The sequence below is a fragment of the Macaca thibetana genome, chromosome 3, assembly GCF_024542745.1.
Source record: "Macaca thibetana thibetana isolate TM-01 chromosome 3, ASM2454274v1, whole genome shotgun sequence".
Classification (NCBI taxonomy): Eukaryota; Metazoa; Chordata; class Mammalia; order Primates; family Cercopithecidae; genus Macaca; species Macaca thibetana.
Window position 1 is genome coordinate 146,365,114 of NC_065580.1, and position 26,116 is coordinate 146,391,229.

Below are 26,116 nucleotides of genomic sequence, written 5' to 3' on the forward strand. Positions count from 1 at the left end.
CTGCCCCTCTGCAATGCATACCATTAGATTCCTGTGCCCAAGGTCGGACTCTGCTCCGTGTACCCAGAGCTGAGCCACAAGCCTGGCACTGAATGTTTCTGAACCGCAGGGCAGTGCAGACCTCACGCCAAGGCCCCAGGGGAGGGCCCAGGGCTGCAGATATCCAGTTGTCAGGTCCTTGATTGGCCTGGGGCTCTGGGCCCACTGAAAACGACAAAAGGAAAATTGCACCTTATTCCTGTCATATAAACTACTATTTTACACCAGGGGCCCACACACTGGGTTACTCATTAATACATTTCCAGGGTTGTGAACAATGGGAGCTTTTACTACCCAGCAAAGAGCTCACTCACTTGACCTGAGCAGCGGCTTAGCAGTGGAAGGACAGCCCCTCCCTTGGGGCTGCCCTAAGCCTCTCTGTCTGAGAGCCCTGAGGGACCTGTGGCCTGGAGGTGACAACTGGCTTTTAATTGACTGTCACCTGGCAAATGGTTATTGCTTTATATGAGATATGAGATCTTTAGCTGGGAGAGAAAAGCAAAGAATTTTTATGAGCAGTTCACCGGTATAAAAAGTGGGGAAGGGGCTGGGGGTGGTGGCTCACACCTGTAATCCCAGCTCTCCACTTGAGCCCGGGAGTTCAAGACCAGTCTTGGCAACATGCTGAAACCCTATGTCTATAAAAAATACAAAAATTAGCAGGATGTAGGGGCACACACCTGTAGTCCCAGCTACAACACGCTGAAACCCTATGTCTATAAAAAATACAAAAATTGGGCCAGGTGTGGTGGCTCACACCTGTAATCCCAGCACTTTGGGAGGTCGAGGCGGGTGGATCACGAGGTCAGGAGATTGAGACCATCCTGGCTAACACAGTGAAACCCCGTCTCTACTAAAAATACAAAAAGTTAGCCGGGCGCCTGTAGCCCCAGCAACTCGGGAGGCTGAGGCAGGAGAATGATGTGAACCCGGGAGGCGGAGCTTGCAGTGAGCCGAGTTCGCACCACTGCACTCCAGCCTGGGCGACAGTGTGAGATTCCATCTCAAAAACAAAACAAAACAAAACAAAAATACAAAAATTAGATGGGTGTAGGGGCACACACCTGTGGTCCCAGCTACAACACGCTGAAACCCCGTCTATAAAAAATCCAGGCCGGGCGCGGTGGCTCACGCCTGTAATCCCAGCACTTTGGGAGGATGAGACGGCAGGATCACGAGGTCAGGAGATCGAGACCATCCTGGCTAACATGGTGAAACCCCGTCTCTACTAAAAATACAAAAAATTAGCCAGGCGCAGTGGCGGGCGCCTGTAGTCCCAGCTACACGGGAGGCTGAGGCAGGAGAATGTCGTGAACCTGGGAGGTGGAGCTTGCAGTGAGCCAAGATTTCGCCACTGCACTCCAGCCTGGGCAACAGAGCAAGACTCCGTCTCAAAAAAAAAAAAAAATTCCAAAAATTAGCCTGGTATAGGGGCGCACACCTGTAGTTCCAGCTACCCTGGAGGCTGAGGTTGGAGGATCATCTGAGCCCTGGGAGGTTGAGGCTGCAGTGAGCCAAGATTGTACTACTGAACTGCAACCTGGGCGAAAAAAGTGAGACCCTGTCTACAAGAAAAAAGGAAAAGCTCAGAGGAGGGAACGAACCTTGTTTGAGCCCCAGTGATCAAGGCATTGCTAAGCATTTTCCACCCGGGATCCCCAGAGCCTGGAACAGTGCCTGGCATGCTGGACGTGCTCCGTTTATAGTTTGCAAATGAATGAACCCAGTTAAGCAGGTCTCTTATCCTCAGCTGACACTGAGAAACAGAATCCCAGGGGTCCCATCCCTCGCTGAAGCTTACATGGCCGCGTTTGTGTTATCTGCCGCCACATAACAAAGCAGCCCACTTAGCAGCAGTCATTACCCATGGACTTGCACTTGGGCAGGTCTTGGTGGAGACACTCCACGGGGCCTCGGCTGGGTTCGCTCCACTTCAGACGGGAGGATCCACTCAGGATGGTGCACGTGGCTGGCAGGCAGGTGGGCTCAGGGTTGGGCAGAGGCGTGGCCATGGTTCTGTGGGCCTGGGTCCCCTCCACGTGGGCCCCTCTAGGAGCTGCTGGGTTTCCCCACAGCATGACGCCTGGGTCCACGGCACAGGTGTCCTGGGGAACCAAGAGGAAGCTGCATCACTGTTTGGGATCCAGCCTCTACCGTGGTCAGAAGTGTCCACCCAGATTCAAGGAGTCAACTAGAGAAAACTTTTGCTTTTGAAGAATTAAAGTTAGTTTTATTCAGATTCCTACTGAACACTGCAATCCGGGAGGGTGTTTCAGAGTTTCCGTCTGACTGCTCCAAAGCAATGTTTCAGGCCACAGCTTATCAATCAACAGGTGGTGGAGGCTCTGCACCTGCGCAGGGGTACCTTCGAGCCAAATCTGATCATCAAAGTTTCGGTGCAAGAGTCCATCTCATCATAGATTATAGCCACTGATCCTGTCGGATGGTATGTTATGTACAGGAGGAGGCAAGGGCTAGGATCGTTGACCTTTTTAAAAAATGCAGTGATTTGGCCGGGTGTGGTGGCTCAAGCCTGTAATCCCAGCACTTTGGGAGGCCAAGATGGGCGGATCACGAGGTCAGGAGTTCAAGACCAGCCTGGCCAACATAATGAAACCCTGTCTCTACTAAAAATACACAAATTAGGCCAGGCGCGGTGGCTCAAGCCTGTAATCCCAGCACTTTGGGAGGCCAAGATGGGCGGATCACGAGGTCAGGAGATCGAGACCATCCTGGCTAACCCGGTGAAACCCCGTCTCTACTAAAAAACACAAAAAACTAGCCGGGCGAGGTGGCGGGCGCCTGTAGTCCCAGCTACTCGGGAGGCTGAGGCAGGAGAATGGCGTGAACCCGGGAGGCGGAGCTTGCAGTGAGCTGAGATCCGGCCACTGCACTCCAGCCTGGGCGACAGAGCAAGACTCCGTCTCAAAAAAAAAAAAAACAAAAAAACAAAAACACAAATTAGCCGGGCGTGGTGGCAGGTGCCTGTAATCCCAGCTACTCAGGAGGCTGAGGCCGGAGAATCGCTTGAACCTGGGAGGCAGAGGTTGCAGTGAACTGAGATGGCGCCACTGCACTCCAGCCTGGGCGACAAAGAGGGAAACTCCGTCTCAAAAAAAAAAAAAATACAGGGATTCAAGCAAGAGCTGTGGGAACCTGCGCCGTGCCTGCTCAGTCTCCGGGGCATTCTTCCGGGGGCCACCCAGTCACTGAGGAAGGGCGCACACTTCTTTCCGCACAGTTGCAAAGATGCCTTAAACTAAATTTCTGGAAACTGGGTTGCTGAGCCAAGGGACTGTTCCTTTTTGATGTGTGCTGGATCTCCTGTGCACTGCAAAAGCCTTGGGTGAATGCCACAGGCCAAATGAGCAAACACGGCTTCTGGCCTCTGCTACTTTGTGTCACAAAGGAGGAAGACCACAAGCCTTCCTGTGGAAGGAGAAGGGCAGTGTTACATTTACGCAAAGACAGTGTGGTTGGGAGAATCTGTGCGGCCATCTCTGGCAGCTGCCATCTGCCACAGCCGACAGGTGCGGGGCTGAGTTTGGAACCAGGTCTGTCTGATTCCAGCCCCTCTGGGGGAGCCCACCTACCCACCCACCCCACCCACCCTGCCTCTGATGTCAGGGCCAGGCAGGACCTGAGCCAGCCAGAGCGCTGCATTCCTCCTGGTCATAGGGATGGCACAGGGCTGAGTATCTGACCGGCAGGGTTGGATCAATCAGGCCTGATCCAAACAGTCCCAGGCTCCGCCTGGGCAGCCAGGCCACAGTCGGCACACATCTCTGCAGGGCGCAGGAGGTCCGCCGGCCATCAGAAAGCAATAATCCCTTGGCTCAGCCACCTGGTTTCTAGGAATTTATTTTAAGATATCTGTGCAACTGTGCCCATCCTTGCAGGTATGGACACATATTTTTAGCAGGATGTTCTGTGACAGCCTAAGATTGGAAACAATGTAAATATGCGCACCCAGCCATGCCCCCCAGAGCATGCAACACGTCGGCCCTTAGAGAATTGTCAATTCCCCAATGATGAGTTTTTTTTGTTTTTGTTTTTGTTTTTTGAGACGGAGTCTCGCTCTGTCGCCTGGGCTGGAGTGCAGTGGCCAGATCTTAGCTCACTGCAAGCTCCGCCTCCCGGGTTCACGCCATTCTCCTGCCTCAGCCTCCCGAGTAGCTGGGACTACAGGCTCCCACCACCACGCCTGGCTAATTTTTTGTATTTTTAGTAGAGACGGGGTTTCACCCTGTTAACTAGGATGGTCTCCATCTCCTGACCTCATGATCCACCCGCCTTGGCCTCCCAAAGCGCTGGGATTACAGGCGTGAGCCACTGCACCCAGCCATAACGAGTTATTTTTAAAAGAGGGCCAGGCACCGTGGCTCACGTCTGTAATCCCAACACTTTGGGAGGCTGAGGCAGGTGGATCACTTGAGGTCAGGAGCTCGAGACAAGTGTGGCCAACATGGCGAAACCCCGTCTCTACGAAAAATACAAAAATTAGCTGGGCGTGGTTGCATATGTCTGTAATCCCAGCTACCCGGGAGGCTGAGGCAGGATGATCACTTGAACACGGGAGACGGAGGTTGCAGTGAGCCGAGATTGCACCACTATACTCTAGCCTGGAAGACAAGAGCGAGACTCCATCTCAAAAGAAAAAGAGGCTGGCCCAGCGTTGGCTCACTTCAGTAATCCCAGCGCTTCTGGAGGCTGCCACAGTAGGATCGCTTGAGCCCAGGAGGAGTTCAAGACCAGCCTCTAGACTCCCTCTCTAAAAGAAACTTACAAAATTCCCAGCACTTTGGAAGGCTGAAGCGGGAGGATCACGAGGTCAAGAGATCAAGACCGTCCTGGCCAACATGGTGAAACCCCATCTCTACTAAAGATACAAAAATTAGCTGGGTGTGGTGGCATGCGCCTGTAATCCCAGCTACTTGGGAGGCTGAGGCAGGAAAATCGCTTGAACCGGGGAGGTGGAGGTTGCAGTGAGCCGAGATTGTGCCATGGCACTCCAGCCTGGCGACAGAGTGAGATTCCGTCTCAAAACAACAACAACAACAAAAAACCCAAAACTTAAAAAATTAGGCCAGATGCAGTGGCTTACACCTGTAATCCCAACACTTTGGGAGGTCAGGGCAGGAGGATTGCTTGAACCCAGGAATTTGAGACCAGCCTGAGTACCACAGTGGGATCCCCATCTCTACCAAAATAAATGAATAAATAAATAAATAAAGTTAGCTGGGCTTGGTGGTGTGTGCCTGTAGTCCCAGCTATTTGGGAGGCTAAGGTGGGAGGATGGCTTGAGCCCAGGAGGTGGAGGTTGCAGTGAGCCTGTACTCAGCACTGTATAGCAGCCTGGGCAACAGAGCGAGACCCTGTCTCAAAAACAAAACACAAAAAACCAAAAATGTTCCCTGAATTAATTAAGTAAGCTTTGCTAGGCAGGTAGGACCCCCAGCCTACCCAGTAGTGGCCCTGGTATAAGGCACTCCCTCCCCACTGCAGCCACCCAGCCCTGGCACCGAGGCTGTACAGCGGGATAGAGGCAGTGAGCTCCCCACCACAGGAGGCGTGCAACTGTGGCTGGGGCTTTCCCTCCCAGCCAATCAAAGGGGCCAACTCTGGGAGGGGTGAGGGGTGAGGGCCTCAGGCTGCCAGCCAATCAAGGGGGACCAAACCCAGGAGGGGTGAGGGCCTCAGGCTCTGCAGTTTGTACAGGGCATGGGCAACGCCCCAGAGACAGGCCGTGGGGAGGGTCCCGCCCCACTGGCGCCGGCTCCAGCTGCCTCATGTCAGGGCAGGCTGTGCAAAGCAGGCCCCACCGCTTCTGCTGCCAGCAGCCCTCCCGCCCCTCACAGCGGTTTAGGAGACAGATGGACAGGGCTCGTAAACCTCACCACCTACTACCCAGCAGCCCTTCCACGTTGCTGTCCTAGCTCAGACAGTTGCATCCCCTGCCTGGGCAGCAGACCTCAAAAAGGAGCAGGCTGCTACCTGGGGTGAACACCCTCAGGAAACGTGTCGGGAGATGCGGGTGGCGGCTTGTGAGGGCTGTGGGATTTGAGGCCCCTCACGGGCCGTCCTGAGGTCTCACTCCTGTCCCTTGCCCGGTGGGGAACTGATCAGAGAAGAGCTGGGTGCACACGGATGGGTTTTGGGAGAGGCCTGCAAACCCCGAGCTCCGCAGGGTCCCACTCAGAACCTGTGAAAGGCAGGGAGCTCCCCTCCAAGCCAGGGCCTCGGCCCCAAAGCCCTGTGAATTCCAGTTCTGAGGGGTGGCCAAGGCCGAGGGGCCTGGACTGGTGGGTTCAGCAGAACAGTCCACGGGCCGCATCCTTCTCTCTGGACAGGGGACATGGATGCCTGACCCCAGAGGGCCCCCGTCCTGCCCTCCCCTATCCGGCCCCACCAGGGCCTCAGCCCCACATTCCACGCAGGCCTGCAGCTTTAAGCCGCCTGCTGGGGGCTGCCCTGCAAACTGCTCGTTCCACATTCTAGGGGTGGTGGGGTGGGTGGGGTGCGGGCACGCCCTCCCGGGGAGGCCTATAAGGGCGCGGGGGGGACGGGGCCCAGGAGGGGAGCGGGGCCTCACCAGCCACGTCGTCATGGCCCTGCTGCTCTTGCTGCTCCTGGGCCTGCTGGGGCTCTGGGGGCTGCTCCGTGCCTATGCCCGAGACACCTCCCCAGCCCACCGGTGGCCCCCAGGGCCTCGCCCGCTGCCACTCATCGGGAACCTGCACTTGCTGCGTCTGTCGCAACAGGACCGGTCCCTGATGGAGGTAGGTCAGGGGGCCTGGGCAGCTCTAGCGGCCTGGACAGCTGCTGTGTCCTGGCCCCACTCCTGGGGAAGCCGGGCCCCGTTTCCACTGCCTGTTCCCTCATGGTGCCAGGCCCAGCAGGGGACGCAGGAGGCCGGAGGGCCCACCCTGCCTTTGGGAAGGGAAAGCCGCCCCTTCCCACAGGGAAGCAGACAAGTGAGTAAGAAGCAGCCCTGGAAGTGCCACCCAGGGTCCAGCACGGGGGCAGGAGTCTGGAGGGCTCCCTGGAGGAGGCTGTGTCTGCTGAGAGCCTGCAAGAGACCGGGCTGAGGGACAACAGAGGGGAGGAGGGCCTGGGCGTGTATTGGCTGCCCGCTCAGCCCCTCTTGGCCCTCAGGTGTTCAACAGTAAACACTTCTCACTTTTTTTTTTTTTTTTTTGTGACGGAGTCTTGCTCTGTCGCCCAACCCAGGCTGGAGTGCAGTGGCACAATCTCGGCTCACTGCAAGTTCCACCTCTCGGGTTCACGCCATTCTCCTGCCTCAGCCTCCAGAGTAGCTGGGACTACAGGTGCCCACCACCACGCCCGGCTAAATTTTTATGTTTTTAGTAGAGACGGGGTTTCACCATGGTCTCGATCTCCTGACCTCATGATCCGCCCACCTCGGCCTCCCAAAGTGCTGGGATTACAGGCGTGAGCCCCCGCACCCGGCCCCACTTCCCACTTTTGAGCCTCTGTTTCCTCATCTGTGAAATGGGAAGAGGACCCGTGCATCCTGGGCAGGGATGCTGAAGACAGAGGGTACACGTACACGGCACGGGGCAGCCTGACCGGCCCTGGCCCTGTCGCTCGGTCCTCACTCAGGCAGGCAGGGTCAGCGGGACAGGACTGACCAGTCAGGCAGTTGGCTGCCCCCAATTGTGGGCTGGGGTGCTGCTGGCCGGGCTGCAGCCGAGGATGGTCAGGGGCCGGGTCTGTCAGGCTCTCACTCTGTGTAGACTCTGGCATTTCAGAAAGTGCCACCCTAGCAGATAGCCAGCCCCCATCCCTGCTGCCTGGACTCAGGGCTCAAAAGAGCTCCCTGGGAATTTGGGCTAAAAAGAAAAGCCCACAACAGCCATGCCAAGCACCAGATGGTGAGGGGGCTCTGTGGGCTCCAGGCTGGATGCTGCCTGCTCCACCCTGTACAGCCGGCCGTATGGCATCTAGGCGCCTCCCTCCACCTGCCCCCATTTCCCCTCTGTCCCCACCCCTGCCCAGCACAGGCCCGGCCTGAGGGGGCCTCAGGGGGGCCTTGTGGGTGAGGGCTGCCTGGGTGACGCCTGCCATCCCTGCCAGCTCTCGGAACGCTACGGGCCGGTGTTCACTGTGCACCTGGGGTGCCAGAAGACGGTGGTGCTGACAGGGTTCGAGGTGGTCAAAGAGGCGCTGGCAGGCCCTGGGCAGGAGCTGGCCGACCGGCCTCCCATCGCCATCTTCCAGCTCATCCAGCGAGGTGGAGGTAGGTATGTGGCCTGCGCAGTGGGGGACTGCAGGGTGTGGCGGCACCTGGATCCCAGGAGGGGTGGGGGCTCCAGCAGCAGGAGAGGCTCCCAGGGTGGCCTGGGGAAGAGCAGGCAGGAGCTGGGCCTCCGGGCTGGTGCTGGGGGGGACCAGGTGTCCACACAGCAGGTCAGGTGCTCAGGACCAGCAAGCAGGGGTCTTTTCATCCCAAGTCAAGAGGGGCCGGGGCCAGTCCAGGGGGACGGGAGTGGGATTGGGGGTGAGGGCCCAGCCAGTCTTACTACCCCTAGGTCAGCCTGCTCACTTCCTGCCCGCTTGCCTGGTGGGGCTGGCTGGGGTGAGAACCTGGGCTCACTGGGCGCTGCATCTGCCCACAGGCATCTTCTTCTCATCTGGGGCGCGCTGGAGAGCTGCCCGCCAGTTCACGGTGCGTGCCCTGCACAGCCTGGGCGTGGGCCGGGAGCCGGTGGCTGACAAGATTCTGCAGGAACTGAAATGCCTTTCGGGGCAGCTGGATGGCTATAGAGGTGAGCAGGGGGCTGGGGACGCCCCTCCCCAGGCCTCGACGTGACTGAGGCCTGTCTCCCTTGCAGGCCAGCCCTTCCCACTGGCCCTACTGGGCTGGGCTCCCTCCAACATCACCTTCACGCTCCTCTTCGGCCGCCGGTTCGACTACCGGGACCCGGTGTTTGTGTCCCTGCTGGGTCTCATCGATGAGGTCATGGTCCTCTTGGGGTCCCCTGGCCTGCAGGTGAGGGGCTGCCTCCCGTCCTCGGGGTGGGGTGGAGCCTGGGGTGCTGGGCGTGCAGGGGAAGGACAGGGGCCCCAGCACTGTCCCCTCTCAGCTCTTGGCCCTCCCACCTTGCAAAACGAATCAGACTCAAGGGCCTGAATCCAGACCTATCTGATGTTAGCTGGTCGTGTGGCCTCAAACCAGCCGCTGTGCTCTCCAGGAAATGGGGGATCTTGATCTCCCCCGACGCCCTCATCAGTGACAGATGCACCTGCTCAAGGGCGGGGGCGGGAGGCAGGCATGGCTTCCCCAGGATTGCGGGGGGCTCCATGCCCCCCCAGCCCTGACAGTCTAGGCACCTTCCAGCTGACACCCTTCACAGTGCCCCAAAACCACAAAAGTTGATCCCTCTGATGTTTGGAACGCATGTGCATTTCATTTTGCTTCAAAATGTAAAGTTTCCCTCTTTTGGGTCCTCACCGTATTCGATGTGTGTTTACCGAAGCCCGCATCTCAGGTGTGATACCCACGTCATGGCTGGACCCAGAGGCCACGGGTCCTGGTCCTCCTGGCTTCCCAGCGGCAGGGCTGTGACCCGAGTGAGGGCAGCGGCGGGTTCACAAGCGAGAGCAGGGGGCACAGCTTCCACCCGTCCTAGCCAGGGTGAGATCACCCTGCCTACTGGTGCAGCCAGGAGGGCCCGGAGCCCACCTGGAAGATGGAGGTTGCATGGCACTGCGTGGTCCGGGGCAGCGCCAGGGCAGCGGAGCGTTCCCTGGCTTTCCCTGCTGGCGCCAGCTCCTTGCCACGGAGATGCCGTGTGGACCTCGCTACTGGTGATCACGGACACCCCAGGAAGGCGAGTGGCATGAGGTGTGGCGGGACGGCCATGGGCAGTCATGGAGCACCCACTGGTGCCAGGCTCACCCCTCAGATACAGCCTCGTGTCCGCAGCGGCCCCAACTCTCCGAGGTCTGAGGTCTGCTCTGCCTCCCATTCCATGACTCACAGGAGGTTCAAGGTTATTTCCACGGTGGCAGTCGCCTCCCTCCTCCCTCTCCAGGATGGAAGGAGGTCCTGCTGTGCAAACCTGCCTGGCTGTCCCCTTCCAGGGCACGGACGGGGGTTTCCTGGGAGTCCCTGGTCCTCCCTTGAGGGCGAAGGGTCCCTGTTCTGTGGCCGCCTCCAGCACATCCGCCCAGAGCCCCTGGGTGTGAACACAGCCGCTGGGGACGATCACTGCCTGCCAGGGTGCAGTCCTGGGGCTGCGTCCTCATCTCTGCTCCTCCTGCCTCCTACCCAGCTATTCAACGTCTACCCCTGGCTTGGGGCCCTGCTCCAACTGCACCGGCCCGTCCTGCGAAAGATCGAGGAGGTCCGCGCCATTCTGAGGACCCTCCTGGAGGCGCGGCGGCCCCACATGCGCCCGGGGGACCCTGTGTGCAGCTATGTGGATGCCCTGATCCAGCAGGGACAGGTGTGCCAGGACCCAGGTCCTCCTCGAAGGCCTGTAGGAGTCCTGAGGGCCACCCCAGGGGAGCAGGGCTGGGAAGGGGTCCATACCAGTCCTGCACCAAGCTCCCCACCTCCTGGCTGGCGGCCTCTCAGAGCCTCAGTCTCCTCGTCTGTGAAATGGGGCATCCATAGTGCCTGCCTGGGGGATGGCTGAGCCCAGATCACTGGGGCATCCATAGTGGAGCCCAGGGCTGGGCTGGGTCTGTGGGGTGGGGGACAGACCCCAGATCATCCCACGGAGCCCTGCCCCAACCTCTGCAGGGGGATGACCCCGAGGGCCTGTTTGCTGAGGACAACGCAGTGGCCTGCACCCTGGACATGGTCATGGCCGGGACGGAGACGACCTCAGCCACACTGCAGTGGGCTGCGCTTCTGATGGGCCGGCACCCGGACGTGCAGGGTGAGATCCCGGTGCCGGGCGAGACGACACCTGCCCCCGGGGGACCCCCAGGGCGGAGGGATGGCACTCCCACTGACGCAGCCCACCCCTCGCCCCAGGCCGGGTGCAGGAGGAGCTGGACCGCGTGCTGGGCCATGGGCGGCCTCCCCAGCTGGAGGACCAGCAGGTGCTGCCCTACACCAGAGCCGTGCTCCACGAAGTGCAGCGGTTCATCACGCTCCTGCCGCACGTGCCCCGCTGCACCGCCACCGACATGCAGCTGGGCGGCTTCCTGCTCCCCAAGGTGGGGCCGGGCCTCCCTCGCCCCTTCCATCTCCTTCGGGGTAGGCCTCCGCGGGGGTGCAGGGGCACTGGGACGGCTGAGCCTCCAGTGGGTGCCTGATGGCCCAGGGCTCCCCAACTGGAGGCAATAAGGGGCGTCCAGCCAGGAGCAGGAGGGAGGCAGCCCTCACCCCACAGCCCAGCACTTGGGGCTCTGGCCAGCAGACCTGGTGCCTCCCTGCATATCCTGGGGTCCCCTCCATGTGCCCTGTGGGCATCCCTGTCCATGTGTCCTGTGGGCATCCCTGTCCATGTGTCCTGGGGGGTCCCCTCCGTGTGTCCTGAGTTGTCCCTCTCCGTGCATCCTGGGTGTCCTCTCTATCCTTGGGGCCCCTGGCTGTGTGCCCTGGGGTCACGTGGCCTCCCTGGGTTCGGGTGCCTCACCTGCAAAGTGGGCTAACACCAGATGTGGTGGGTGTGGCAGGAGCTACATCCTGGAATGAAACTTTCCGATCTGGGCCCCATCCCACCTTCCCCGGGGCCCCTCTCTCTGTGCCCTGGCTGCCCACGCAGGGCACGCCCGTGATTCCTCTGCTGACTTCGGTGCTGCTGGATGAGACACAGTGGCAGACCCCAGACCAGTTCAACCCGGGCCATTTCCTGGACGCGGACGGGCACTTCGTGAAGCAGGAGGCCTTCCTGCCTTTCTCTGCAGGTCGGCAGCCCTTGTGGCTGGGGTGGGGCAGCACCACCAGGGCTGCAGGGGTGGGATGTCCCCAGCTCCGCCTGCCGCCTCCACTCCCACCTCCTGATCTCAGGTTCTGAAGGCGGCTGTGGCTGCTCCTCCGCTTCCCTGGGGAGGTCCCCACCCCTCCCCTCCAGGAGCAGACCTGGCACAGCCCACTCTGTGCCTCGACTTCCCCTGCAGGCCGCCGTGTCTGTGTCGGGGAGCGCCTGGCCAGGACCGAGCTTTTCCTGCTGTTTGCTGGCCTCCTGCAGAAGTACTACCTGCTGCCCCCACCTGGTGTCAGCCCGGCCTCCCTGGACACCACGCCTGCCCAGGCTTTCACCATGCGGCCGCGGGCCCAGGCCCTGTGTGCGGTGCCCAGGCCCTAAGGGCTCCCCCAGTCCCTGGGTCCTCCTGCCCACTCCCCTCCCAGCCCCCAGCTTGGACTGCTCTGGGAGAGCCCTGAGAACTCCCACCCCCACCCCCACAGGGTCAGCAGCTGCTTCCGGTTACACCCAGGTCTCCCCCTGCCCGACCCTGTGGGACCCCCACCCCTCTGGTGCCATCTGCAGCTCAGTCCCTGCCAGCCCCCAGGAGCGCCTCCAGGGCCCTGCCCACTCTTCCACCCCTGAAGCTGCACTCCCACCCACCGAGCTCCCCCGAGGGCCCACCCAGCTGGGGCTGCCAAGAGACGGCAGGTGGCTGTATCCAGCCAGAGACAGGCGCAGACAGGTGTCCTCAGCGTGTGAGCCCTGCACCCACCAGGCCCTGGGACTCCTGCAGACCCCACTCTGTTCCTGCTCCTGGAACAGTTCCTGTGGCTGTACCTGGAGGCAGTCGGCCTGCAGTGCCAGACTGTGAGCCAAGCCACCGGGGCTGCCCTTGGTCCTCCGTGCACGTGACAGGTGCAGGGAGGCGAGGCCCACATTCTCCTTTGGAGACAGGAACTGGAGCCGGAGGCTCCCAAGTCTGCCCCATTTTCTGGGGACCTGAGCAGACCTATTCCACTCCGGGCTGTTTTCCGCTCTGTGAAGTGGGTGATGGTGACTGCGGGACCCGTGGCGTGTGTGCTGGTGGTGGCATGGCCGGCGTGTGCTGGGACACCTGGTGTCTGAGATGGCCCTGGCCCCCGTCCCAGCACAGAGCATGCATGTGAGCAGCAGGTGGCCCCTCATAAGAAAAAAGGATAAGCCGTGGCACGTTCCCACCTGCACCCCGTGGAGCGGCGCCCCAAGGCCAGGACCCGGCAGCCGGGACACACGGGTGGGCGCACGGCAGGCCTCACACTCCCGGGTGGGGCTGCAGGGTCCCTAAGTCACGGGCGGGGCTGCTGCTGCGGAGGCTGCTGGACCTGCTGGACCCGCTGCAAGGACCAGAAGGGGTGGAGGGAGGGGGGCTCGGCTGCGTCCGCTCACGTATTTCTAGAGAAGAGCAGGGACCAAGTGCTGGCTTCACTATCATCCTCTCAGACATTTGAAATATGACACTGAAAACTTGAAGGGCAGAGAGAACGGGGTCCCGGTGCCAGGTGGGGCCACGTGACACCCCGTCCAGTGTGACTGGTGAGCCCCTCTGGAGCTCTGGAGGGTGCGGAACATTCCAGGGCAGGGCTGTGGAGAGTCCCTCCCAGCTGTCGTCAGGGCCTCCTGGGTGGGGTGGAGGACTCAGGCCCCGCCCTCCCGGTCCCGCAGGGGACCCTCATGCCCCTGCCTTACATCGGCCTGGGGTATTCATCTCCGCGGGCCCAGGGGAGCCCCCGGCCCACGTGGGGAGGAAACGTTGACCCTTTCCCGCCCCGCTTCATGGAGGCCCAGCCGACGTGAGGGATGCCAAGTGCAGGGGTATGAGTGATGGCTGAGCTTCCCCTCAAAGCACTAAGACAAATGTAACCCCAACCCTGACTCCATCCCTGACCCCGCCTGCCCGACTCACGAGACCTCTCACCCCATCTCACCCGGGAAGAAACAACTCAGCGAGATCACAGGCCTCCTCCACGGGGTGCAGCCAGGGCCCCCCAAGCTAGGCGGTCCAAACGCCTCATTCTCAAGTGTAAACAAGCCTAGCTTAGTGAAAACAGCGTGAGCAGGTGTCAAATCTCCTTCAACTCGTGCCCAGGGGCATGGGCAGGGGTGTGGGGTGGGGGGAGGGAAGGGAGGGGCCACGTGAGACCCGAACCCAGAGGTGCCACCTTCTCGACCGGGCAGACCTGGGTGCCCCCGTTTCTCATAGCTGCACTCAGGCTGCTGGCGGGGTGCGCAGGCACATCCCGGAGGCTTGCTGGGAAACGCTGGGGCTTGGCATGGACGTCTACGCTTCATTTCCAAGTGTTTTCTTGTTGGCATTTTTAAAAATTGTGATAAAACACACATACAGAAAATTCACCATCAGCCATGTTTAAGTGCACAGTTCAGGGGCACAGCCACATTCACTGCACTGTGCAGCCACCACCGTCACCTCCAGAGTCTCCTCATCTTCCCAGGCTGAAGCTCCACTCTCGTCTCGGGAGACGACAGACTCGGGACAGCCGCTCCGAGTCCCGCCCCAGCCCTTCTCCTTCCTGGGTCTGTGGGTGTGAGGGCTCTGGGGACCTCGGGTGAGTGGGGAGGGGGTTGGTGCTGCTTTATCCATGCACCTGCAGACGGGTCCTTTTCAAGGGTCCTGGAGAACTCGGGCGGGGACAGCCCATGAGCCCAACTTCTTGCGCGTGGATTTCGGGAGATGCCTCTGCGGACATCACGGTGCCCACATGTCACGGGAGAGGCAGACACCCTGAACCCCATGGCTCACGACGGGGCTGAGCTGCTCCCCGGACGTCTGTCCTCAGCAGCAGGGGGGACGCCGACCCTGGCCCCTGCACCCCCCACCTCTCGGTCTCCAGGGGAGGACCCTCCTGGGGTGGGCAGGCGGCTCTCGGCCCCAGATCTGCTTCTGGGTCTGAGGCTGGCCCTCAGCCGGGCCACACGGGCCTCCCATTACCCTCCTAAGTCAAGGTAAAACAAAACCACAGTCCCCGAGTCATCTGCAAACCTCCCACAGCAAGCTCGGAGGGGGAGGCCATCTGAGGGCCGAGCTTAGGAGGAGGCCAAGCTTTACCCACGGAGATGCCGTTAAACAGAACCCAAGTGACCCAAGGGAGCTGCCACGCCACCGCTCACCCACACCCGCAGGGCACACACATGCAGGGGCTGGGGGCGGCGTCCAGTGTGGTGGGGGTCTTGGTTCAGATGTCCTGAAGCTCCTCCCTCGGAGTGGGCAGCCCCCATCGGGAAACCTCTGGCCGGGAACCCAGAGGCTGGAAGCTCGCCTCACTCTGGGACCTGGGCTCTCCCCGTGATGGCTGGGGCTCCCTCAGGGCGGGGTTCTTCTTCCCCCCTTGGATGGTGAGGGGCAAGGAGGCAGGATGATGGCAGGGCTGGGTGGGCTCACCGGGCTTCAGAGGGCAGTGGGACTTGGACAGCTCAGCCCAGCGCCCAGCTCTCTCCAGGCAGGTCTCACAAATGCCCTGAGGCAGGCCCATCACTGGCCAAATTCCACCCCCTCCTGCCTGCACCCAGTCCCTTGTGAAATCTAAGCAAAGTCCTGGGGTGTCTGAGGTCAGAGTACATCGCGTAGCTGCCGCTGCCTAACAAGCGGGTGGGTGGCCCGTGGCTCTGGACTGCTGGGCCACGGATGATGAGGTGAGGCTTGGAAGAGTCTGAAGGATCTTAACTTTGATGGTTATTCAGGGTTTGAGGCTGCGCTCAGCTTTATCATCTGTGAAACCCGTGCAGCCAGCAAGGGTACCGGCAGTTCTGAGGTCCCGGTGGGCAGGCCGGGTGGCCTGACCCAGGCAGGGCAGGGGGACGGCAGCTGGAGCGCGCGGTGGAGAGCCTGATCCCTGGGAGCCACTGGAGGGCGCGTGGCGCACGGCACCCGACCAGCGCGTGACTGTGACCGGAGCAGGAGCTGAGGAGCTGGACAGACGGCAGGTGGCGCCACCTGATCTGTGCAGGGACAGGCAGGGAGAGAGAGAGCCCAGCTGGAGGTGTCCGGGGCTCCAGGGAGAGGAGTGGGGAGCGGATAGCGCCGGTCCGGGCTGGAAGGTCAGCTTGAGGCTCTGGGATGTGAACACTGGGCACCGAGTCATCCAGAAATAAATGCCAGGCACGGTGGCTCACGCTGGAAGGAATCCCAGCACGGTGGGAGGCCGAGGCGGGAGGATCGCTTGAGCCCAGGAGTTTGACACCAGCCTGGGCAACACAGTGAGCCCCCACTTCTACAAGAAATACAGAAAGTAGCCGGGTGCAGTGGTAGCAACTGTGGCCCCAGCTACTCGGGAGGCTGAGGGAGGAGAATCGCTTGAGCCTGGGAGGTGGAGGTGACAGTGAGCAGAGCTCATGCCACTGCATTCCAGCCTGTACGAGAGTGGGACCCTGTTTCTAAAAAGATGCCACTGTCTTGGGGGATTGGAGGGAGGAAAGTGCTCTGAGGGTGATTCAGTGGCCGAACCTGTCATTCTTGGTGGAGGTGAGCAGGCAGCACCCGGTGTGAGCTGTTTGTCAGACGTCAATCCTGTAACAAACTGCTCAGAGGCTGCTTCCTCAGAGGCTGGGTGGGCTGGGGCAGGGGATGGTTTCCTCAGGTCTCAGTGCTGCTCTGACAAGTGTTCACACCCCCAATGTCAGGGAGGCCCCTTTGCCCCAGAAAGCCCGTCTACACAGATCTGCTCACCCCCATGGGAAATGTGATTCTGACTTCCAGTGTTCCTTTTGATTATTTAAAAAATTTTTTATTTTTGAGGCGAAGCCTCACTCTGTCACCCAGGCTGGAGTGCAGTGGTGCAATCTCTGCTCACTGCAAGCTCCACCTCCCGGGTTCAGGCGATTCTCCTGCCTCAGCCTCCCGAGTAGCTGGGATTACAGGCGTCCACCACCATGCCTGGCTAATTTCTGTATTTTCAGTAGGGATGGGGTTTCACCATGTTGGCCAGGCTGATCTCGAACTCCTGACCTCGTGATCCGCCCACCGTGGCCTCCCAAAGTGTTGGGATTACAGGCGTGAGCCACCACACCCAGCCCTAAAAAAAATTTATTTTAGATGTCGGGTCTTGCTCTGTGGCGTAATCAATGCTCACTGCAGCCTCAACCTCCTGGGCTCAAGCCATCCTCCCACCTCAGCCTCCCTAGTAGCTGTGACTACAGACACATGCCACCACCCCCGGATTTTTAATTTTTTGCAGGAGGGCGGTTTAGCCATGTTGCCCAGGCTGGTCTCAAACTCCTGAGCTCAAGCCATCCTCCCGCCTCCACCTCCCAAAGTGCTGAGATTACAGGCTTGAGCCGCCGCACCCGGCATGAGTTATCAGTGTGTGGTTTGGTGGTTCTGACACCTGCACACGCCTACGTACTCACTGCAGGGACATTCCTCCCTGAGCTCTGCCCAGATGCTTTGTCACAGCCCATCACTTATGGCCTTGGACATATGCGAAGGAACAGCACGCATACCCGCACTGAAGTCTGGCCCCTCACTTGGCACAAATCTCAATCCACCACCTGGCTTGCTGCGGGTCAGCAGCTGCCCTCTCCACCGTGAGGAGCACTTGCCCAGGGACACATGTAAGGGATGGATGTGAGGGTCGTCTCCAGGCTAAGGTGGGGCTTCCTTAGCCGGAGGCTTCCTGGCTCAGGAGTCCCGCACAAGCGCCAGCCGAGACAGGGACTCACAGCCCGTTCTCCGGCACACACAGCCCCAGCACAGGTGGCCCCATGTGGTTGGCCCTTGGGGTTGCATGGGTGGGTGCCCTCACTGACCTGCATGGGGTAGGGAGACCCCAGGGCATTGCATGGTTCTCTGAGCTGCGTCCCAGGTGACATCTCCGCACCACCCTTTGGCACCTTTTGCCAGGGAGCCCTGAGGAGCTTGGCACCGTACGACCCACAGAGGTGGGGACCCTTGACAAGACAGCACTCCCCAGCCGGTGTCAGAGGAGCATCTGTGCTGACGAAGGGAGGCCCAGGTCTTCAAGAACTCTTCCCATTAACTGTCGGTGAGGACTCAGCAGTACCCATCACATTTCCCTTTCTGATTTGGCTGCTGGGAAGCTCAGAGCCATGGTTCCGGATCTATCAGCCCTGCCTTCTGGAGGCTGCAGCCCTTCTTTGCACTCTGCGGGTCTGCCTCTACTGTCTGTTGGTGTTTAAGGTGCCTCCCAGCATAGGGGCCGCTGAGCACCCTGACTGCTGGGCTGGCCACGGACCCTTCCGAGCAGCTTCTCTGCAGAGCTGTGCTGCCAGGACCCGGATCCCAGGCACCGCCTCGCCGATCTGAAGGTTCATGCTGTGCAACGTGCCTTCCTGTTTGTGAGTTCACCTGACTGGCACCAGGAGGGGCTGAACTCCTCGCCTGCTGCTGGCAAGGCCCATCCTGGGCCCATGCGGTGCACACAGCAAGGCCTGTGTTGTGGGTGGTCAGAATTTTGGCCCCAACGGTGGGTGAGACGGGGCTGGCTGCTGGTCACAGAAGAGCAAACAGCCTCATCGCCTTCCCACAGCTTGGTGGGTACAGAGAAGACCTGGGGACTCGGTCCTTAGGGTCTCCTCCAGCCCCGAGTCTCGATGCCCACATAGAGACGGCCTGAGTAGTCAGCCAGACCTGCCCAGACCCCCCCGATGTATGGACCCAGCTCCTCAGCTTGGACCACATTTTAGCCCAGCCCTAGATGTCTTAAGGGAGCTAAGATGGAAGTCACAGTAGACGTCTGTGGGTCACAGTGAGGTCAGTCACCGCTCTGAGGTACAGGCCCCGAGAAGCCCAAAGCCCTCCCCAGGATGACAGCCTGGAGCCTGTGCCTCACTGCTCTCACGGTGGTGAGGCCGTGCTCCCACCTCCCGGCTTGCATGCAGCTCTGTGGGTCAGGGGCAACCAAGCCAGGCAGCCTGACCTCAGCCTCAGCAGCTCTGCTGGGGGGCGGGGCACTCAAGGGGGCACTCAGGGCCTGAGCCAGCGTCCCAAGGCTGCCAGGTGGTGGCTGCAGCTACTTTTCTGCTCTACCGTCAGTTGGGGGAGCACTGAGATGGCAGCACAAACCCCCAACCTGAGCCAGGCAGCAGGGAGCTCTGGGGCAGCAGCACCTGGGCGTCTGCTCTGTGGACGCCCAGGCTGGAGCCGCTGGACTCAGCCCTCCCCGGGGCCCATCCTGGAACAGACTTGGCCTCGCAGGGGTGCACGGACCTCCTTGCCATGGCCAGGAACAGACTTGGCCTCGCAGGGAGGGGTGCATGGACCTCCTTGCCATAGCCACCTGGCCCTCCATGGCAGCTGCCCAGAGTTCTGTGGTCACCATGGCCCTCTCAATGCCCCGCTGCACCTCACATCACTTGGGGACCACAGGCTGCTGGGAACAGGAAGTGTGTGGCTCGATTCTGTGTGGCCCAAGTCTGTTTCCTGGCAGGGTCAGTCACTGCCAGCGCTGGGAAACGGCCGGCCTGAACGCAAGTGGTCAGCCAGCACCCACGGCCAGGAACGCCACACACAGAGAGCTATGAATGGCATCCTGGGATGGCCACCACTAAAGACAGGGTCTCAGCCCGGGGCGCGCTGGCATGGAGGACGCGCTGGCATGGGGGACGCGCATTCTGCAGTCCACAGGCAGGGGACGCACCGGGCAGAGCAGGACCCACGGCCCCTGGTGGGTCGTGTTTTATTTCAAATGCGGCCACAGAGACGGTTTCTGCACAGGTATGTGATCTGACTCCACAAGCCCCCAGCAGGGACTCCCCATGACCAGCACTGAGGCTGTGTGGGGTCAAAGGAAAACAGGCAACAGCCAGGCCCCTGGATGGACGCGGGCAGGGGACCAGGAATGCAGCCCACGCAGGGGGATGGGGAATCAGGCAGAAGGTGCAGGTTTGCAGCTGGCAGGAGGAGCCAGCGTGGCCCAATCTCTAAAATATTCCTGCTGGAAAAATAGACATTTCCCTCCCAAGCAGATTCCCAGGGCTCCAGGGCCCCTCCAAGGCCAGGTGTCTGGGTGATTCCAGAGCGTCCACGCTCTGTGCTGAAGGCACTGAACCCGTCGTCACTGTCACAACTGTCTCCGGCCAAGGAGGGTCTGGAGGACAGAAGGGGCCCTTGTGAGGCTCTGGTGCTGGTGATCCTGGCCCCCACCACCAGAGGAGCTGCACCCTGTGTGGTCCGAGGCCGCCCGGCGCTGGGCAGTGGCCCCGTCCCGCGCTGAACCCGCTAGGAGAGCAGCTGCAGCACCTGCCGGATGCGCTGGACCCTCCCCGGCAGGAGGGGATCGGGGTCCTCCTCGTCCAGCTCCCGCATCAGAGCTTCTGCCTTCTGGACCGTCAGCTCGCGGGCCCGGCCCTGCAGCCCCTCCAGGTAGGCCAGCATGGTGGAGAAGTGCTCATCCGGAACCTGACAGGGAAGAGACGGAGTCAGTCGGGTAGGGCAGGGCGGGGCCACTGAGCAGCAGGAGACAAGATGCTGCAGCCAAGGACACCCTGGCCTCAGGCTTCCGTCCTCCCACCGCAGCCCGAGGGAGCAGGCGGCCTGGCCACAGACCCTGCCCCAGATGCTGCAAGAAGAAACACCTGTTAGAAGCAGAGAGAACACTGAATCAACGTGTGGCTAAAACAGAAGCCGCGCGGGGAGAAGGACATTTCAAAAACATTGTAAAAATCCTCAGAAAAATGAGAAAACATGACAAAAATAAAACAGGTAGGCCGTGATAAAATGTGCACTCGGAACAAAAAGCCGCGTATGCTCTGGCACTTGGAGTGCTTTTCTTTCCGCTCAGGGTGGCAGTGGCCAGGTGGCATCTCTCGGTGGCCTGACCCTTGTCTGCTGGTGGTGGGGGCTCCTCTGCGCAGGCTCGCCAGCCACTTGCAAATCTGCTCTGCAGACGGGTTTCCTCAGGTCCCTGTGGCAGCAGCTCTCAAAACCGGGCTCTCTTCATTATTGAGTTAGCAGAGTTCTCATTCATGTGGGACTTGCAAACGTCTCCCATTCTGGAGCAACCATTTCACTTTCTGGCTAGTTCTGTATGCAGTGCAAAGTTTTAGATGCATTTTCTTTTTTTTTTTTTGAGCTGGTCTTGCTCTGTTGCCCAGGCTGGAGTGCAGTGGTGCGATCTCCACCTCCCAGGTTCAAGCGATTCTCCTGCCTCAGCCTCCCAAGTAGCTGGGATTACAGGCAAGCATTACCACACCCAGATAATTTTTGTATTTTTACTAGAGACGGGGTTTTGCCATGTTGGCCAGGCTGGTCTCGAACTACTGACCTCAAGTGATCTGCCCGGCTCAGACTCCCAAAGTGCTGGCATTACAGGCGTGAGCCACCATGCCCCGCTACACAGTCTTAGATCCTGATGAGGATGCTTTCTCGACCTTTTCCTTTGTCACTTGTGCTTCTAGAGCCACATTTAAGAAACCGTTGCCTCACCCAAGGTCATGAAATGGACTCTTAGGTTTTCATGTAACAGTTTTGGTTTTAGCTCTTAAATTTAAGTCTTTCATCCATTTTGAGCTAATTTTTGCATATGGTGTGAAGCTGGGGGCCGCATGCATTAAGTATTAGCATATTTGTAAATATGTACGGTTACATGTGGAATAAAAACGGATAAGTAAAATGCACATTTGTGTGTTTATAAATATGTTTATGACAGCGTAAGATACTTTGTGTGTGTGTGTATACACACATATAAATGGCTTTACCTAACCAAGGATTATTTTTCTGTATAAAAATTTTTGTATAAAGTTTACTTTTGGTAATAGTAACATATAAATAAAACCATGTAAACTTCGGTTAAAAAAAACAAAGCCAAACGTGGAAACCCAGTTGTCCTGGGCTCTGTTGAGAAGCTTCCTCCACGTGGAACGGGCTTGGCCCACGTGCTGGAATCAGCTGCCCCGGGCCTGAGGGTTTCCAGGCTCCCTAGGCTGTTCCAGTCACTTCTACTTCCAGCTTTGTGCCCACCCCAGTATCATGATGACAGGAGCATGCAGTAGGGCTTACAATCGGGATGCACATGTCCTCTGACTTTGAGGAGAGAGAATGGCTTGAGCCCAGGAGGTTGAGGCTGCAGTGAACTGTGATCATGTCACTGCACTCCAGCCCGGGCGGGACCCTGTCTCAAAAATGCCCACAAAAAACCAACATCAACAAAATAATGAAAGCGGCCGCAGGCTATGCCAGGAATGTCCCAGGGCTGTGAGTGGGGCCAGTGGGCCTGCCCCGCTCTGAGAGTCTGCAAACACAGGCACGGCAAGAGAAAACCGCGCCCTGCCCTCAGCTCACATGCACAGAGCACGCAAAGCCTGGTCTCTAGTAACAGGGGCGCAGGAGAGCTGGCAAGGCAGAACCGTGGGCTCCGCCAGCCTCAAAGGACACAGGTAGCTCCAGCCCACCTCCCAGCAGCTGGGTTTAGTTCAGAATTCTGTCTCGTTTCATTCTGTGAAACCCCATCTCACATCCTGCCCCTGAAAAGGACAGCTGCCCACACTTGCATGTGCAGACGTGCGTCACACGCACACATGCATGTGCAGACATGTGTCACATACACACGTGCAGACACATTACACACATGCAGACTCACGTCACACGTACACATGCATGTGCAGACACACACCACAAATATGCACTCACGCCACACGTACACATGCATGTGCAGACACACACCACACACGTGTAGACTCACGTCACACGTACACATGCATGTGTAGACGCACGTCACACACACGTATAGACACACATCACAGGCACACATGCACAAGGGCAGGTGGCCTCCCTAAGGTCCTCCTGTGTTGGTTTCTGTTCTGAAGGCCGGCGATGGGGCTCCTGGAGGAGGCAACGCAGCTCTCTTAGAACAAGGGCACCAGGAGACCTTCCCTGCAGCGGGCCCTGAGGGTGGCCCTTTCAGACTGTGACTTCCGCTGTCAGGGCCCCAGTGTGCACAGACCTCAGCCCCCGGGAGACGCGCCCGCCCCGCCGTGCACACACCTTGTCTCTGTCATACATGTGGAGCAGGAGCCACGTCTGCCTTGTCTTCTGAAACCTCCAGTTCTTGTGCTTTTGGGCCCATCTAGGGAAAGGAAGACAAACATCTCAGGGTGCTGGGCAGAAGACTCCTGGGTGCCTGTCTGCCCTGACAGATCTGGGACGCCTCATCTCAGGAGACGGAGCCCCACCAGGCGCTAAACACCAAGGCCTCGGGTGAAGGGGGTTTTTGGAGCCCCTCCCCTGCCCAAGGTGAGGAGCCACAACCCTAGGCCCTGCTGCCACCTGCCCAGGAAGCTCGTGGACGCCACTCTTACCGTGGCCACCCCACGGCTCACGACTGCCCCCAAGTCCCCATGGGCTCCCCCGCCCCACGGGTCACACGGATTTTACAGGGGAGGGAGGATGAAACGAGTTTCTCTGGGAAGAAAGGGAGCAACTTAATTGACGATGTACTTTCCGTATGAAAATGGGAAGATGGTGAGGAACACTCCTAAGTCCAGGCCCTCACAAGGGGGCAGTGGGCCTGGGGATGAGCAGCTCCTGGCTGCCAGAGGGGCGGCTCCCTGGGGCCACAACCGCCCCGCCCCCACCTTGCTCCTGCACTGGGGCCTGTGGACATCAGGCAGCTGCCGGACGGAGCGAAGCCGGCGCTGTGGCTAGGGCAGGGCCAGGCAGGGTTTAGTCCAGAGACCCCCTCCCAGACACGTGTTTCCAGGGTCAGGCAGGGCAGTCAAGCCCAGATGCCTCCATCAATGTGCAGGCCCAGGTCTGAAGATTGCAGGCTCAGCACAGGCGAGGGCCCTGAGCCTGTTGTGAGCACTGCCCAGCCCGCCTGTCCTCACTGCCATGTGGGTGAGTGGGGTTCTGTGGGTGGGGAGTCCCGTGGGTGGGTGGAGTCCTGTGGGTGGGGCGTCCTGTGGGTGAGGGGAACCCTGTGGGTGAGAGGAGTCCTGTGGGTGGGGAGTCCTGTGGGTGGGTGGAGTCCTGTGGGTGGGTGGAGTCCTACGGGAGGGAAGTCCTGTGGTGGGGAATCCTGCAGGTGGGGATTCCTGCGGGTATGGAGTCCTGTGGGTGAAGACCAGCTGTGTACCTGCTAGGTGACACACCAGCCCCATGTGCACTGACGCAGGGTTCCTGGGTGATGAGAGGAGCCTCCAGGGAGGTTTAACTTTAGTTCCTTTCCTTTTAGACAGCCCCACGTGGTCTGCTCCCCGGATGTCCGATCCGGCCAGCACGGGCCCGTGAGGTGCACCCGGGCCAGCCAGGCCATGGCGTCTGCCTGCTGGGGGCTGCTTCCCTGCTACAGGGCAGGAGTTGGCGTCTCAGCTCTGCCACCTTCTAACTCCCCCACCTTGAGCTGCTGCTTCCACCAGCCTGTTTCCTCCTTGGGAACCTGGAGCGGTGACCCCACTTCACGGGTGTTACCGGAGCCCACGCACGGTGAGTCAATCACAGATGCCCTGCACACTGCCCTCCCATGCGGCCCGAGGCCACAGCACTGCTGCCCATGGCCCTGAACCAAGGGTGCCTCTCTCTCACCTAGCCCAGGCAGGCTTCAAGCGGAGCCCGTCTCCCTGGTCACTGAAGATAAGCCGTCCCGCTCTTGGCCTCATCACTGGGGGAACAGACACAGCGAGGGGCAGGAGAGGGGCTCAGTGTCGCCTGTGGGTCCCACAACGCTGGGCGAGGCCTCCCGATGGCCACCTCTGCCACTCACTCTGGGGACCGGTCCCTGTGCAGCTGCACAGTTCACAGGACACAATCCTCTTTCTCTCTGCCTAGGTGGGGCAGGAGACAGGAAGCCCCATCTTGGAAAAGGAAAGAGAACAGCCAGAGAGAAGTCCCTTGTCCCCAGCACAGCAGGGGCCACAGCCACTGCAGGGTCATCTGTCTACAGCAGCCCAGAGAGAAGGGCCTCCTCCCCTGTGGTACTCACCAGCTGGGTGGAGAACCAGAGTCCCTGTTAGCCCACTGGGCTTAAAAAATAAAAAGCGGGGGCAACCAGGCGCAGTGGCTCACGCCCGTAAGCTGAGCACTTTGGGAGGCTGAGGCGGGTGGATCATAATGCCAGGAGACTGAGACCATCTTGGTTAATATGGTGAAACCCTGTCTCTACTAAAAATACAAAAAATTAGCTAGGTGTGGGTGGCACACGCCTGTAATCCCAGCTACTCGGGAGGCTGAGGCAGGAGAATCGCTTGAACCTGGGAGGCGGAGGTTGCAGTGAGCTGAGATTGCACCATTGCACTCCAGCCTGGTGACAGAGCGAGACTCCATCTCAAAACAAACAAACCAACCCCCACAAAAAGCGGGGGCTTCTTGCTGAACCCCCTTCCAAAAGAAAACAGAGAGGTTCTCTGCTGAGACAGCATTTGAAGCCGGCCCACAGCCACAGCGTACACGTGCTCGTAACGGCAGCAGAAACTGCCGACCGGGGCGAGTTGACGACCCAAACCCCACAAAGGCCTGAGTGGGGCTGGCACAGGCAGGGGCCGGGTCTCATGGGTTGGCTGCTCCTCCGATACTGGAGCTGGGCTGTCCCTTGGCAGCAGGGCAGTGGGCCTGGGTAGGGAAGGACCCCAAGAAGTATCTCCTAAGCCCCACTGATGGGATCGTTTGGCCTCTGCTCTGGCCTTTCATTCCAGGGTTCCAGGCCCAGAGGCCACAGGCTGCAAGAAGGCTAAAACGCCATGCTGTGCTGGGCTCCGTGGGGGGCCTGAGGAAGGTGGGCTTGGGCTGCCCCATGGCCGGAGTGACTTGCTCTCGTCCCTCCGCAGGTGAGTGGGGGACCCTGTTCCGGCTGGATCTGTGCGGCCCGGGTCCCAGCTCCTCTCTCTCCTGTGGGGGCACCACTTCCTGCCTCGAGCAGACCCAGGTAGGGGGTCGGCCCCTGAGAACAGCGAGCTCAAGCCTGCAGGGACCTGGGAGGCAGTTGTCACCTCGCCACCCGCCCCCAATGTGAACACCCAGCAGTCGTGGAGTCGTGGCTGAGGCCCTGAGGCATGCTGGTTTTCTTCTTTCAGCCATATGGAAAGTAAACCTTCAACTTTCCGTGTTAAGCATATAAACTCTTCTTTCTCTTTAAGAAGGAGCAGGCTTCCTGCTGACAGCCATGTAACTACCACAGTGGACCCCGCAGCCCAGAGGCCCACGGAAAGCAGAGGGACTGCCCCCAGCACTCCCCAGCTTCCACCCA

General features: G+C 59.9%; 4 protein-coding genes across 9 annotated transcripts in view; 1 reads left to right on the forward strand and 3 right to left on the reverse strand.

Moving 5' to 3' along the window:
• Positions 1–21,838, reverse strand: part of ADAP1 (ArfGAP with dual PH domains 1) — a 107,110-nt gene extending 85,272 nt beyond the window's left edge. Inside the window, exon 1 of the mRNA XM_050784261.1 lies at positions 21,829–21,838. The gene's annotated coding sequence lies outside the window, so the exon portion shown is untranslated. The remainder of the gene's footprint in view (positions 1–21,828) is intronic.
• LOC126950585 (cytochrome c oxidase assembly protein COX19) overlaps positions 1–26,116 on the reverse strand; it is a 53,786-nt gene that overhangs the window by 9,330 nt on the left and 18,340 nt on the right. The window contains exon 1 of one of the 3 annotated variants that reach the window (XM_050784306.1): positions 13,947–13,952. The exons of the other annotated variants lie outside the window; for them this stretch is intronic. The gene's annotated coding sequence lies outside the window, so the exon portion shown is untranslated. Of the gene's footprint in view, positions 1–13,946; positions 13,953–26,116 lie in introns of those variants that run through there. 3 annotated transcript variants of the gene reach the window in all.
• On the forward strand, positions 6,645–12,326 carry LOC126950565 (cytochrome P450 2W1). Its single transcript, XM_050784252.1, has 9 exons — positions 6,645–6,818; positions 8,137–8,299; positions 8,679–8,828; positions 8,895–9,052; positions 10,338–10,511; positions 10,811–10,949; positions 11,048–11,232; positions 11,784–11,925; positions 12,139–12,326. The coding sequence occupies exons 1-9, from the start codon at positions 6,645–6,647 to the stop codon at positions 12,324–12,326; spliced, it is 1,473 nt and encodes a 490-aa protein (XP_050640209.1).
• Positions 22,822–26,116, reverse strand: part of C3H7orf50 (chromosome 3 C7orf50 homolog) — a 57,814-nt gene continuing 54,519 nt past the window's right edge. For all 4 annotated transcript variants that reach the window (XM_050784276.1, XM_050784272.1, XM_050784273.1 and 1 more), the window contains exon 4: positions 22,822–23,002. In XM_050784276.1, coding sequence (XP_050640233.1) covers positions 22,837–23,002 — 166 coding nt within the window. In that variant the 3' untranslated portion in view covers positions 22,822–22,836. The remainder of the gene's footprint in view (positions 23,003–26,116) is intronic.

Bases quoted from the DNA above. Each gene is read 5' to 3' on its own strand.
- LOC126950565 (XM_050784252.1), top strand. From the start codon at position 6,645: ATGGCCCTGCTGCTCTTGCTGCTCCTGGGCCTGCTGGGGCTCTGGGGG. The intron at 6,819-8,136 runs GTAGGTCAGGGG...CATCCCTGCCAG, and splicing joins AGGACCGGTCCCTGATGGAG to CTCTCGGAACGCTACGGGCC. The intron at 11,926-12,138 runs GTCGGCAGCCCT...CTTCCCCTGCAG, and splicing joins CTTCCTGCCTTTCTCTGCAG to GCCGCCGTGTCTGTGTCGGG.